General features: G+C 43.7%; 1 protein-coding gene across 5 annotated transcripts in view; it reads left to right on the top strand.

Annotated features, from left to right (window-relative positions):
* Dmtn (transmembrane and coiled-coil domain 2 protein Dmtn) overlaps positions 1-14,664 on the top strand; it is a 91,020-nt gene that overhangs the window by 57,767 nt on the left and 18,589 nt on the right. For all 5 annotated transcript variants that reach the window (XM_065445400.2, XM_065445399.2, XM_065445401.2 and 2 more), the window contains exon 7: positions 3,059-3,124. In XM_065445400.2, the coding sequence (XP_065301472.1) occupies positions 3,059-3,124 (66 nt within the window). The remainder of the gene's footprint in view (positions 1-3,058; positions 3,125-14,664) is intronic.

Genomic DNA, 14,664 nt, shown 5'->3' with positions numbered 1-14,664 from the left:
CCACAACAATCTTGGGCAGGACGGTGGCCCACGCCTCAACTAAACACTTCACCAGTACATCCTGCAACACATGCAAGTTGGCAGAACACTGAAAACATGTTACACAACTCTGTTACCACTAGCTTAACACGTGAAATAGTTTGTTTTGAATATAATAATGAAAGCGGCACATCATCACATACGCGAAAACTTGATCTGTGGCCAAATGTGATTACGTTGGTGCAGGCTCTGAAAGTAGACAGTTGTCACCATCCTGAATGCCACTCTGATTTCGTATCCAATAGTAATGTGCAGGCGGTTTTCGAAGCAACATTTTTAGAAATAAAAGTGTGCGTTAGGGTTGGTTAAATATGGTAAATGTTGCAGATTTCTGTGGCTGCCAGGTTGCAACATATCTGCTGTTTTCAAATAATTGGTAGCGGCTTTCTGTTTGTGCCTGCGCAAATTTGCGCAAACTTGCTTTCCGATTGCCGTCTCTGCCAAAGTGTGCTTTTCTCTTTCCTCCTCCCACTCATGATCCCTTCTCTCCCCCACTTCTTCTTCCCCTTTGCTCTCTGCCCTGCAGGTGTTCATTTTCGGCTCTGCCTGCAAACTGGAGACTGCGGTATCTGTCCATGCTAGTTTCTATCACTTTGTTTTCTCCGTATTGTGGTTGTCTTTTTGTTTCTGTACACTAAGTAAAGCACTTTTTCTTCTTGTGCATTAACTTTCTAAGTTTCTGATGCCTTGCTTTCTGTCCTTCTTTTTCAACCGGAAATAGTTTTTCAAACCATGCACTAGATGTTCATTTTCGAAGTTTAAATACTCTGTTAAAATTGACTCGTTAAAGAAAGTGCAAAAACGCGGCATGCAGTTTATAGAAAGCATGGTTGAGGCATGTTCTTGTTGTGCACAAAAAGGGAACCAGCAATTTGGTGTGGAACACGAGAGCTCACTTTCTTGTCTAATCTAGACAGAAAGCCTGCACAGGGTTCCCGTCTCATTTGTCATGGCTCTTCACTATTTGCACTTTAAGTTGGAACTTGAATGAGAAAATATAAGGAGCAGTGACAACACTGAAGAGGAAAATACTTATTGTGCGTTCGCTACAGGAGGCAGCAATATGCTTTGTTACCAGCACATTGTTTTTCCACATGAGCATGCACTGTGCCTCTTCGATTATAAGTCCCTGACAGTCCCGGACTGCTTGGGACTGCTGTGTCGCATCCAATTTTCTCAGACAGCTTCAGAAGCTCCGCCCATTATTCTGAGAGCAGCCAGAATCGTGTTCGGTTTTCATGAACTAGAAGTCATGGACTATCCACGGACACTCGGAGCTGTTGGCAAATCGAAAACCAGTGCAGTCAGCTAGCAGACGACGGCTGTCTGAAAAAGATGCACGCTGCGTCTACTGCCATGCTGGGAAAGGTGCCATGTGCTTTTGCGTACTTTGCTTGTTCCAGGCAACAAATATTGTGCACTCAGCTAGCGCATCTGTTAGACGGCTTTCTGTGCCATCATGCAAGCTTTTCATGAGCTGTGTAATTGCTGCCGTTTTAACTCTTCGCATTTTTTAAAAGAGAGATGCACAGCAATCAGTTGCACATGCTTGCTTTTCTTGTTGCATTTCACGAAATCTGTCATGCTTACTGCTGTGTGTAGCAAGCAGGTGGATTTCACTTTTCAGATGAATAAAGCTGATGAAAGTGTGGTTGTTTCTCGCCATACAATGGGACCTTCACCAATTGTTATTCACGTGTTGATCACATCTGTTGTCAAGTTCAAGCACTTGCTTTTCGACATGCACGATTAGTAGAGGGTGATACTTTGTGATAAAACGCACGTGCTCTGTCCAAGACACGCATTGCGTGTAGTGGCGCGATTGGCCTTTTTGCAAACAGATCTCGCAAGCTTCGAGGATCATGCGCAGCGTAATTGTGCTTTCTCAGCTTAATGAGTTGCTTTTGCAACATGTGGGTATGATATTCGTGTCCACTTTTTTCGTGAACGGTGACACCGTACAATTGTGATTTTCTTTGCGTTCAGGTAGAAATTTCACTTCAATTTCCCACACGATGAGCTAGCTTACAGTAATAAGTGGCACAAAAAGAAAGAAACAAGATTGCAACATAAACTTTGCTAAAACTGCTCTTTGCGAACATGTACTGTGCACTTAGGCTGCAATATTCTACTATGCAAGCTTTGTGCTTGAATTGACAATGTGGCCTCTAAGATTGCCCTATGTCGGAGGCCACACTAAAGAATTCGCTGAGTGGTGGGCCAGGCGCGAGCTGACCACGGCAGCCAGGAGATTGACTTCCGATCATGGTGCTTTTGTGTGAAACCTCGGATCACCTCGTACAGTCCCAGGCAGCTGGGTAACACGTCTGTGAGCTAGTCGAACTGGAAGCCATGGACGTTTTGCGAACAGTCCGGGACTGCATAATCGAAGAGGCCCACTGCTTCGTGCTGCTTGTTTATCATCATCAACCTTTTTTGTTATATTCACTAGCTGTACTCTAAAAAGTACTGTAAAGGGCTATTAAAGCAAGAGTGCCACATCACCAGTAACAGCAGTAGTTTCTTGCCTGCCTGGCTTTGAGTTACGCATAGGTTACCGAAGCAGTGAGGTAATCATAGCTACAACTCATAGCAACATGCCATAAAAGGAAGTTATTGCAAAAAACCTATTGGGTTGGGGGGGGGGGGGGGAGACACTCACTCGCCATGCTCTTGTGTGATGCGTTGTGGCAGCAGCTGGACACCACGCTGCTGTGGGCCACATTCAATGCACCGAACTAACATGAAAATGCGACAGAATAGAGACATAATTGACATTCAATCATTGAATCATTTGAACAACCATGTACGTCGACTTCGTCCCTTTTAGCGTCAACATTGATTGATACTTTCCTTTTTTTTGCAACACTGATATGTGGGCTTAGATCAACTTAATTTTTCCTTTTAGTTTGCCCCTGTGGTGGAGACTATCAGTTCGGTACAAGTGGTTGGTGTGCCTGGTTCCTGCAGTGCTATGCCTGTAATCCTGACAGTGTTTTTTTTCACCGTCCCATTGCAGAATCAGCTGCACCACGAATGTTCCTACTTCAGCCAAGCCTTGCAAGAGGAGCGGTACAGGTATGAGGTGAGCTCCCTTTGCTTTCTTTTGTCGCACTTCCTTCTGGTGTCCTCTGGCCCACAAAAAGTGCCAGACTGGCAGCAGTTATTAGCTGCATTGGCATGCTTATGATCAGAGCAGGGGTTCCAGGACTTCATTTTCACACTCACTGTTTTTGGGTTCTGTGGACATTTTAGTTGATGCAGATTGCTCTTCTTATTATAAGTTTCCTCCATTCCTGTAATGCTTGTGTGCGGGCACTGAAGAGAAACGGGAAATTATTTTACCCTTGTTGAGCATTCTTTCAAAGACATAAATTAATAACAATAAATATAATGCTATACTTTAAAAAAATATTGAATTTTATGCCTTTTTTAATGTCCCGTATAATTTTGCTCTTACATCATGGATTTTGCTACATGTCTTGTGTACATCTAAGGCCTTTTGTATCAGGGGTGTACAAAACTTGCGGTGTTAAACCTTAACTTACTTTAAAAAATAATATAATCATTTATTAGTGATACACAGTTAGTACATAGCACCAAGCTAAATCGGGTATCATGGGCCTACTGGTATGGCCTTTAAGTTTTGCCACCTGCTTATCATATTTTTTGTCAGTTTTTTTTTTAACACAATATACAGGACATCTTACTGTGCTGAAGTTCTTACTCAATTGCTTACAGGACACATCTGATAATAGTAACAATGGCCAGTTCACTTTTCCAGAATTGTAGTCTGCCAGTTTAGCTTCACTTAAAGGGTTGAAGCAACACTAAAGATGATTTCATACTTTGTTTATCTGCTTACAAAAAAGTGAATCCAGACTTCCTACACTGCATTTTACGAATTTTATGCTCATTTAAGCATGTGTTGCTTGAAAAACATGGGTTGAAAAAAAAGCCACTTTCTATCTCTTGCACTCTCGATGACATAATGAGACAAGGCGTTCATAAATGACATGCAAACTGTATTTAACTGTAAGTGCTACAAGAGCTGCTCGCTTCCTTTGGCTTGGCTCAACTTGATTACATCAGTTTGGCTAGCTAACGTTGCCCAAAATGGAAGTGTACATTAAAGGGACCCTGAAACGCTTTTGACGATTTTCTACAACCGTACTGAGTCGTTAGAGTAGGTCCTTCTGATCATTAATTGACACATCTAAGTGCTCTGCGTAAAGCATGTAATTTATTATAAGGTTTTAAAAATGCACATCGCTGCCGATCGCAGCGCACTGTTCGGCGGAAATTTAAGCCGCCCCTACCCATATGACCGAAATCACCCATATGACGTCAGTGGGGCGAGCTATCCGATTGGCTGACCAGGGCGCGTGATCGATAATTTTTCCAACTTTATGGTAAACAAATGATCTTCGTAATAGTTGAAATGTTAGTTAATTTGTTTTTATAACAAGAAAGTGGCATAAAGGGAATGCACAAGAACAATTTTTCAGCACACTTAGGCACTTCCGGCACACAGCAAGTGTCGTCTGCTTGTGTTACAACGTACTCCATTTTGACGAGAGCTCCGTGGTCCGAGTTGGTCTCAGTCTTTTCGCGAGCACTATGATTCAACTTTGTTGCCTTGTGGACTGCAAACGTAGCGACTGGTGATATGTCAAGTTGCGACATCGTGTCCCTGTGCAAGGCAGCGTACGAGCGAACTGGCTGCTGCGCATCGGACTGTCGCTATACGATCGGCGCCATGATTTGCGCGTTTGTGGCCGTCACTTTAAACCGGAAGATTACTAACGCAATAGCATTTCGCGAGTACCGTATTAGGGCAAACATAAGCGCAAGAGGACAGGGTCTGGCCGCTTGACTGTGTCGTAACGGGATGAGCCGAGATGAGCTGAAAGGCAAATGTGAATGGTCTGCATGGTGCAGCCACCTGGTGGCACAGAGCTCAACCATACACAGTAGCAGCAACGAAGCGTATTCTTCTTTGCTGCTGGTGCGTATTTTTCGCAGGAGTGTAATCATCAACACGTTGTTTTTATAAATGTTTAAAATGTTTTACACTTGGTTAGAGCAATATTAGCGCTTTGTTTGGCTGGTTAAGCACTGCGCCAACAAGTGTCTGGACCGTGCAGACCGATCAGGCCGCTCACGTACGTCTACGCCAAAGTTCCTTCATCAGCTTGAGTTTATGCTTCCAGTCATTTGCCGAAATGACCAGCTTGCCTGTGGTTAACGGAATACCAGACACGTTCGGCGCTAGGACAGAATGCTCGCAACGCACGCTGCTTCGATAGCTCTCGCTTGGGGTCGACAGCCAAGCGGCTAGCGGAGAGGTTTTGCGCGGGCGGGGGCTGGCTCCAAAACAACCGGAAGTGGACGATGTGACGTCGCATCGTGACGCAGGACCAGTGAAGGCGGAGCTTAGCCCCGCTCTCTCGGCGAACGAGTTGAGGAGGAAAAGCATGGCTGGGGAGGAGGGTAACTTCTAATCGCTTGTAGCTACATTAATACGTAACGCTTCACTTAAATTGTGGTGCGAATGTTCTACTTAAGCTGTACCCTACGCGTCTACAAAATTTGTCCGAACCGTTTCAGGGGCCCTTTAAGCACTTGCTTTTTCCTTGAACAAAATTGAACAATACTGAACAAAATTACATGGCTGTTTCGTTGAATAAAATAAATTGACAGAAGGGAGGTAAGTTCTGTGAAAGTGGGAATACGTTTGAAGGCTATTATAGAAGGCACACTCAAAATCTTTTTGTTGGAAAAAGTTTGCGAGGTTGTCCTCTTTAACAGCATGCATATTTCTCACATTTCTTAAGGGGGTCCTGCAACACTTTTTTGAGCATAGTAAATAAGAATTATTACTTGGCACGCAGCGCATAGCACTCCAACTTTTTATGGCGAAGCTGTGAAGGGGAGTTCCGCGTTGCATTTCGTGCGATGATGGCGGAAGCCGACATTGGTGAAGTCTGATGTGCGGTGGCACGGTCATTATCAAATGTCTATCAAAGAACAGCTGGCAGTACAGCCGGTGTCAGATCCCTGATTTTGCTTTGAAACGTAATTATGAATGGTTTCTAAATAAAAGTCTTACCAGAGTCCTTTGATTCTTTTTTACTGGTCCAAAAACTTCTCCGTCACGCTAGGGGAGAGCTTCATGTGATGCCAACAGGGACTGAGCGGTGGCACCCCTGGTCCAGAGGGGGCACGTTTGAGGGGGCACTCGATGCGTGGCATAGCATCTGGCCAGTGTGTTCGCGTGATTTTTGTAGCAGCGTTACACGCTGTTTCTACTTGTTGGCTTCTGCGGAAAATCTCGAAGGGTTCTCAAAAATTTAAAGAACGATGCCAAAGACATGTTGTGACCAACAATGTCAGTCCGACTACAGAGGGACAGTCAAAAAGAGCTGCCGACCTTCTTGAAGTCAACCGCTGAAAGAAAACGTCGCACAGACAACGGGATTGCCACAGCACCTGTCCTTGTATATATATACAGAGTGGCCCAGCTAATGTTAGCCACACTGTTTAAAAAGGAAAACATGGCACAAGATACAATTATGAGACCTACAGTGTTCAGTCATCACACCGTTTCCTTTTTTAATTATTATTACGTTTTTATTTTTATTTTTTTACAGCTTGGCAAACACTACCTGGGACACCCTATATGTATGTGCGCTTAAATTGAGTTCAGGGTGTCTACAAACCGGGAAAACCGGGAATTCTCAGGGAAATTGAACGGTCTGGAAAAACTCAGGGAAAACTCAGGGAATTTGTGCTTCTGTCAGGGAAAATCAGCTGTAACTTTATTGAAAGTGAACGAAACTCGTGTTAATGCTGGCTCCAGTAACAGAGGAATCGCAATGAATCCTCATTGACGCCGTGTCATCGGCATGATGTATTGCCAGAAGTATTGCCACCACCGCCATGTTGACTATCTCGCCGCCTCGAACTGGCACTATCGCACGCAGACCCGCCGGCAGCCGTAGCCACCACCACGGCAACGTTAGGCCTAGCTGCTTCTACGTTCACTGTTAAGCTTCTTGCCGTGCGGTGCGGTGTTTTTCATTGAAAGAATTCGCCGCTGTCAGCAATGGCACCAACACCACGTTTGTAATCTTCGCCATTGGCTTTGAAGCTCGCAGAGTACACTCAACGCGTTTCGTAATGCCAGTCTCTGAAAGTTAGCTTCGCCTTATCACAGCAGTGTTAGGCTGTAAAGCTTAACAAGCGTGGGAAGGGGCAATTGCGCACAGTATGTATTCCTTAAATATACGCGCGTGCACCCCCATCTCCTGTCACAGTACGAGCACTGATATGCCTAATAAGTGTACTGGCAGGCCTTAAGAACTTTTGCGGACGTGCCTGTGCCAATTTTAGCCCTTATAGGCAGTTAGAGACATGCATTCATTTTTTTCGGGCTGCCCGATTTTTCGGATGTTTTTGCGGCCCCTAGGGAGCCCGAAAAATCGGACGTTGACTGTACAACTGACCAAAAGGATGCTTCAAATGATCCACGGCGTGAACGTGTGGCAGAAGGAGGATGAGAACAGGAAGGACCGGCGTCCTGAGGAATTAAAGAGAAATGAAGCGTGCCGCCGCCTCTTTGAAGAAGCTTGAGCTCAAAAAACAAAGCGTTGGCTGATGCCGAGATACAGGTGTCCCTCATTCAAACCAAAATAAGCTATTTAAAGCAGTGAAACCCAACACTCAGATGTTTTGTACGGGCTGAGAGTATGTCATTATCAGGACAGTTGAGATTGACTTCCCAGCTGCTCAGAGAGAATTTTAATTGTGACAAAGTTCAGGCCTCATACCGATGAGCTTGCTATCAGTTGATAGAAGTAGCTCATATTCAAAAAATATTTACTTATGTATGCATCTCCTTACAGTCGTATTTGAAAATGTTCGACCCAATTTGCAATGGGTTTTATCATTTTTTTCACTGTGCATTTTACTAACACCTTCCTCCTGTTTTCTTTTTAAATAAAATAGATATTACTCCTTACTATTCAAACTGGATTAAGTCATTTTTTTGTTTCAACATGCTTACTAGAGAGTGACAGCATCTGGCAACATGGTGTCAGCCTGTCTTGACATAAAACAAAGTTGTGGCTCATTCAGGGAATGTAGCAGAAGTGCTCAGGGAAAACCTGGAAAACTCAGGGAATTTGGAAATGTCAGCTTGGTAGACACCCTGGAGTTGAAAAACGTGCTTTCAAAGTTGAAATGCACGATTGTCAGCCCTTGCTGGCCACTCAAGTCAAGCTTGAGGCTGTGTCGCTCTCATTCAGCGAATGTTAAGCCTTGCTCAGCAGATGAGTTTGGCACCCGCTAGTTATGGACCTGAACTGAATGATAAGCAATTAGGAGGAAGGAAGCTGCTTTTCTGTAGTTCACTTCTGGCCATAGCGATTTGAAGTGTTATGTGGTGTGCACACAAGATGCGGGAAGTGGCGACACGGTGCAGAGCCAACATTGATATGTCACCGTTGTCCATCAGAGGCTGCCATCTGCACTCGCTAGTGCTTCAATGCAACATGATGCAACTGCATATAGTGGTACCTCTGTATGTATTGTTCACAACCTATAGAGGAGGTCATGATATTCATGTGCTGACACATTTGTTTGCCTCTCATACCAAATGGACAACAAGTGACAGCCCCCACAGTGCACTTCACTGAGTCATGTGAGCACACAATAAGCATTGACATTTTCAAAGAAACGTACGCACACCCCAGCTCAACACCTATATGCGCGAAGTTTCCTTTAACTATTCTGCATTGAGTACACTGCTTGTAATATGAAGATTTCTAAATTTTAAATGAAGAAAGCAAAAACTAGCCATCAGTAACAGCCCCTCGTCCCCAGTCGCTGTGTTCCAAGGGGCCCCTAAAGCAGTCGGTTGCTCATGTGCAGCTTGTCTCAGCTAGTGTGACACAATAGTGCTCATATTCACAAATCAACATGTCTTGCAACAATTTGTGTTTTCTATAATTATTACTATTATTATTTAATGTAAGCACTGCATAGTTTACACATTGCTTGAAGTGAACAACCAACTGTGCCCATACGTGCCAGTGTGAACAAATGCACTGCTCGAATAAATCAGTATTCAGATACGGAAAGTAGCATGCTGTCTAACTGCTTCTTGCCGCGAGAATGCTGAATATCTTGTTGATGATAAATTTTAAAAAAAGCGAGCAGCATGTGTAGAAATTAGCGGCAAAAATTCCATGACAGCCACGTCGGTATGGGGCTCCGTTGTATCATTGAGGCCACAAAATCATCTGACTTGTCTGCCTATGACTGCACTCCTGCCGACAAAGCCGTTGGCGCAACACAGCTGTTGCGGGAAGTCGGCAGACCGAAATCTACGTCGTGTCAGCCCGCTGTGATGGAGCCTAAGCCCATCTAGGCTATTGTAAATCTTCAAAGCAAGCCAACAACACTGGCAATTGTAGCCTCCTCACCAGTAGTGGCGCCCGTAGGGGCAGCTGCTGCTGTCCCTATAGCAAACTCAGCCTGAAGTTTTGTGACCAGTAGAAAAGGTATTAAAGGACTCTGGTCTTACATATGCCTCACTCAAATAGACTTGGAACATCTTTGTGTCATGCCCTCAATTTGTAGTTTTTGTTTCTCATGACGCATTTTACTGGTCGCACTTTGGAGGTCAGCTTAGAGGAGCCCAGATCAACAAACTTTTCGTGGGTGTTGCGTCTGGGCCTCTTGGCTAAGATTGATCTTATCTGTGCTTAGGAGGGCGTTCAGGCCCTGCTGAATAAAAAAAAATATAATAAAGAAAAAGACTCGGGTCTTAGTACGAAGCCTAGGTATAATTAAGCATGTGAAAAGGCTCAGGTATAGGGTGAAGTGTTTGCGAAGTCTTGGGTAGATTTCAGGCAGTAGCAAAGCAAGTCTCCCAGGACTTCTGAAATGTGTGATAACTCCTTTACACAGCTTCGCTGTCTTTGATGTACGAGTTGGAGTTGCTCAATAATTTTTCAAAAAACTGCCTGCCCATTCCTCCAGTATCTTGAAATCCCGACCACTTGTCATGATGCACCAAAAGCACACATATTCATTCTCCTGTGTCACAACTAAAGAGTGCTTCCAGCAGCTCCTATGGAAAAAGAAAAAATATTGCGATGGATAAAATGGCAGCACCACCTTGTAGTTGGAGAGCCATACCAGTGTGCAGATATGACTCCGAGGTCAGAATTGCCTGTGAGCCTGTCTCAGATGGCGATACCCAAGCGCTGCGGCAAGTGTGAATAGGATGATATGAGCATTGCTGCACATCAGCGCAGCTTTAAATGCAGTAGAAACAGTGGAAAGCAGGGGAAAGCTGCAAATATGTGGCAGAAGCAGCTTTTGATTGCCAGTAACTAATGCACTCACACACTCGTATGAGACACACTCAAATATGAGTGTTTTTGTTGGAACAGATTTGTTCCTCTAACACTAGACACATATTTCTTAAAAGGGCATTGCAGGGCCCCTTTAATAACAATAATTCAAAGTTGGTTGAAAGCTTATGCCAATCCTTCCGTTATGCTCTCTATTGTCATGCTGCCAGATGCCCCTGGTTCCAGCTTCGTGCTGGCAAGCAGATCAAGCAACTTGCAGGCATGATGCCACTGAGGTGGGCTTACTGCTTTGCCTGCTGTCTGCTGCATTGCGCCCCGAGGGCTTTAGCAAGGGTGTAATGCATCCACTGCAAATGCTGCCGACTTTCATTACAGCAGCATGGCAAGTTGAGCTAGCTGGCTGATGTTAATCGCGAAGGATTTCGGAGTGAAGCGGCTGATACACACACTCAAATAGAGGCATTTGTTTTAATGAAAATGTAAAAATGATAAATAACAGTCGATAAAAGCGCAACTGGCTGTAGGTGGGATACGAACCTGCGTCTTCGCGTGAGACATGCGATGCTCTTTACCAATTGAGCTACCACGGCAGCACATTCACATACCAAATGACGCCTGCGGCACAGAAGGCGTTATGGTCATGAGTTGTGTCACGGGCTGGCACTCCCAGGCCTAAATCTTGCACAAACGTAATGCTCAATAAAGTGGCTGGTAAAATGGTTCTGCGGTAGCTAGATTGGTAAGGGCATCACAGTTATAATGCAAAGACTTAAGTTTGTGTCCCGCTTATGGCGAGTTATTTTTTCGCCCTCTTTAATTTTTCTTTATTCATCATTTCTACATTTCAATTAAGGCATGTAATTTGCCCTATGCTTTCCTTGGTGTTATTGCCTGTTAGCTGCATACTATTACACCCGCCATGGTTGCTTAGTGGCTGTAGTGTTGGGCTGCTTAGCACGAGGTCACGGGATCATATCTCGGCCACGGTGGCCGCATTTCGATGGGGGTGAAATGCTAAAACACCTGTGGTACTTAAATTAGATGCACGTTAAAGAACCCCAGGTGTCCAAATTCCCTGAGTTCCCCACTACAGCGTGCCTCATAATCAGATCGTGGTTTTGGCACATAAAACCCTATAATCCATTTTTTTTTTTTCATGGTTCAGTGAAACCTCGTTAAACCGTAGTTGGCCAGAGCTGGGAAAAAGTATGTACTTAACGGTAGTACTGCTTAACCAAAATAGCATGAGATCACCCACTTACCTGTCAAAAACGAAACTCGGAGAGAGTGTGATGAAAGGGATAAAACATGCAGTATTTATTTACTTCACGTGACAAACGTGTTATTTTCGTTTGATGCCGCGGCGGCCTAGCAGCGACGACAGCAGTCTCAAACTTGCTGAAGCTGTAAGCCAGCTTTTGAGCCAGCGTCCTCTTCTTGGCAAACACTCGCTTGGCAGATTCCTCGTTGGCGTTACATAATCTCCGTGCACAGGTGCAGTAGCGTTGAAGAAGTCGCGAGGCACCTTTTCATTGCAGGGTGCTGTTCTCGTAGCGACGATTGCATTCATGATGCTAACGTAACGCGCAGCTTCTGCCACTGCCGGGCATGAATCGCCTGTGCTGTCGCTTTCTGTGTCATCCTTATCACTGTCACTAGGCGACACTTTGGCAATAACAGTGGCAACGATGATGGCGAAAAGTCGGACGTCGTAGCCAACATCTCTTTGCAGTCGCAGCAGCGCTGCCGAGCAGCTTCTTCGCATTCCAAATGCCACACACCATAGTCAACACTAGACCCATGTCACGTGCCAGTGCCGACTTTTCGCGTCATGTTCGATAGCATGAACGATGTCTCATTTTTCATCTATGCCAAGCACCTGGCGTCTTTCTTATCCGAGTTTCAGCATGATGCGAGCTCCTGCTTGCACGATGCAACAACACTCTCCTGCACGGTGCAGAAATGATGTTGATGTGGCTTCACACACAAACGCACAAGGTGCTTGGAGGCCGTTGTGCTGATCTCTGAGGCTTATTGTTCTGCCAGGCCGCCCGATGTAGACGACACACCGCCGTGTTTGCGCGGCGAAAAGTGGAAACACTACGTATTAACCGATACATACGCATAAGCTGGTACAGTTTATGCGGATACAAAACACATGCTCAATGGCCGCTGAGTTGGAGATTTGACTTTACTACATTTAAAATGAAAATACTGTTTAAGCAGCTATGGTTTAACGAGATTTCACTGTATTATGGGGAAGAACATTTACAGGCGATATACAGGGTGTCCCAGGTAACTTTAGCCAGAGATTAAAGATATGCAAATGCCACATAGCTGGGCATAACCATGGTAATGTTGTTTGCCGTAACTTGGACACACTCAAATTATTTTTTTCATTCTGCCTAAATAGATAATTATTCTTAATTAATTAATCAATTTCTCAAACATTATATTTAGATGAAAAGTGTCACTGCGAAAATTGTAGAGCAACATGTAAAACTCCCATTACTGCTTTCTGTTGCTCAATGCGTGTTACATAAGTGTTCTTCCTAGCATGAAAGAAGCCCGCAAATACACACAAAGTGCCTCGAGCGGCCAATCGCACGGCAATCTTGAGTGCATTTGTGAGCTTCTTTTACTTTTGATAGTCGTTTTCGATGGTTTCTTCACAAGCTGACATAGCTACGATTGTATGTATAGAAATAGCAAACATCTTGCTTGTGTGCTGTATAAACAAGAAGCCATAGTGAGCAAACTACACGGTGTTTCAGTGAACACTTTTAAAAATTCTTGAAAACTGCCAGCGGCAGAAAGCACAATTCTAGTCTATAAGCTGGTCCACTCGAAGAGGCGGATTTTACTTGCACAAAATATTGAAGTGCATAATTGACTAATTAACAAAGTTTCTCTTATTACCTTACGGCACATGTTGCAATTTACAAATTCTAGTGAGTGAGACTGCAAATCATATCCACTTGAAGAGAATTGTTTGGATGACACCATTTATTAGATATGTGCCATCAAACTTCTGGTAGAAATGCACTGTTGTTCTACTTACTTTCTTAACAAAATGTTTATGCATTGAAGCTCAAAAATAACTGGAACACCAGTGCATTTCTCTTCAAAGTTCAGAAATTGATATCTCAGAACTGATGGCATCCTGAAAATTCTTTATGCTTTTATGCTCTATTTATGGTAGATGCTTGCATCTACAGCAAACATTTCATTTGTGAGTGAGGTGCTGTTCTGTTATTTTTTCATGAATCATTCTGTTTTTGTGTGTGTGTCAACCTCTGCACTACGAAATCCTTCATCACACATTGATTTGACCGCAGTGGTGAATGCAAGATTCATTCAAGTTATAGATCCACTGTTAAAGAAAGCAGCGGGCGTTTAAAGGGACTGACAACTGACCAGAATGTGTTGAGACGTTGAAAGAAATGAAATGACCATGATTTATTGTGATAGAACCCAGCACGCTTGTTCATAATTTAAGTAGGAATTAAAATTTTAAATCGACAAAGAAAGTCTCAAAAATCAGTAATCAGCGAGACCTGGCGGTGAAATCTTGGTACTTCAGATGTATTTTATGAGATTACTGTACGTAAGTCAGCTGTTAATAAGTACAGCACAATTATTACTTAAAATTGCAGTTGATATATTATTAGACACTCGTGCATTATTTTATGCTCAGAAAATCGAAAACGCATGCGTAGCTACGGCAACATGTTGAACTGCATATAACATGTAAAGGTGTAGTTTTGTTTTCGATCCAGTCTGTTTCATTTTGACTGGTTAAATGTCAAAGCCATTGGACACTAAACCATGAAGACACGTAGCTATTATTGCAGAAATAATTTTACAGTTTGGAAAACATAAATCGCAGGAACATCGACTTGATAAACAAAATCATATTTTGTTACAGCTACAACAACACTTGTCGTCTGCCTCCCACTAATGCCAGCTTATAATCACTATCGCACTCACCTATCACCGTTTTCAACATGCTTCCAGTGAACGACTACATCTTCACTGCAGATAGAAAAATTCTGATAAAAAATGTTCTACGACATTTTCTATGTTAGCACTTCATGATTAGACACCCTGACTGGTAAGCTTTCCATTGTGCTAAAAAAAAATAAGTAGCATGAAAATTGGTTGTCAGTCCCTTTAATGTGCATGAGCACCCCATGGTGCTTTTGAATATGTTCAGATTAAAAATTGAGTTGAATTTACT

The sequence above is a fragment of the Dermacentor albipictus genome, chromosome 3 (assembly GCF_038994185.2).
Source record: "Dermacentor albipictus isolate Rhodes 1998 colony chromosome 3, USDA_Dalb.pri_finalv2, whole genome shotgun sequence".
In the NCBI taxonomy this organism is placed as follows: domain Eukaryota; kingdom Metazoa; phylum Arthropoda; class Arachnida; order Ixodida; family Ixodidae; genus Dermacentor; species Dermacentor albipictus.
The sequence above is the reverse complement of the archived record's forward strand: the minus strand, read 5'-3'. Positions and strand labels throughout refer to the sequence as shown.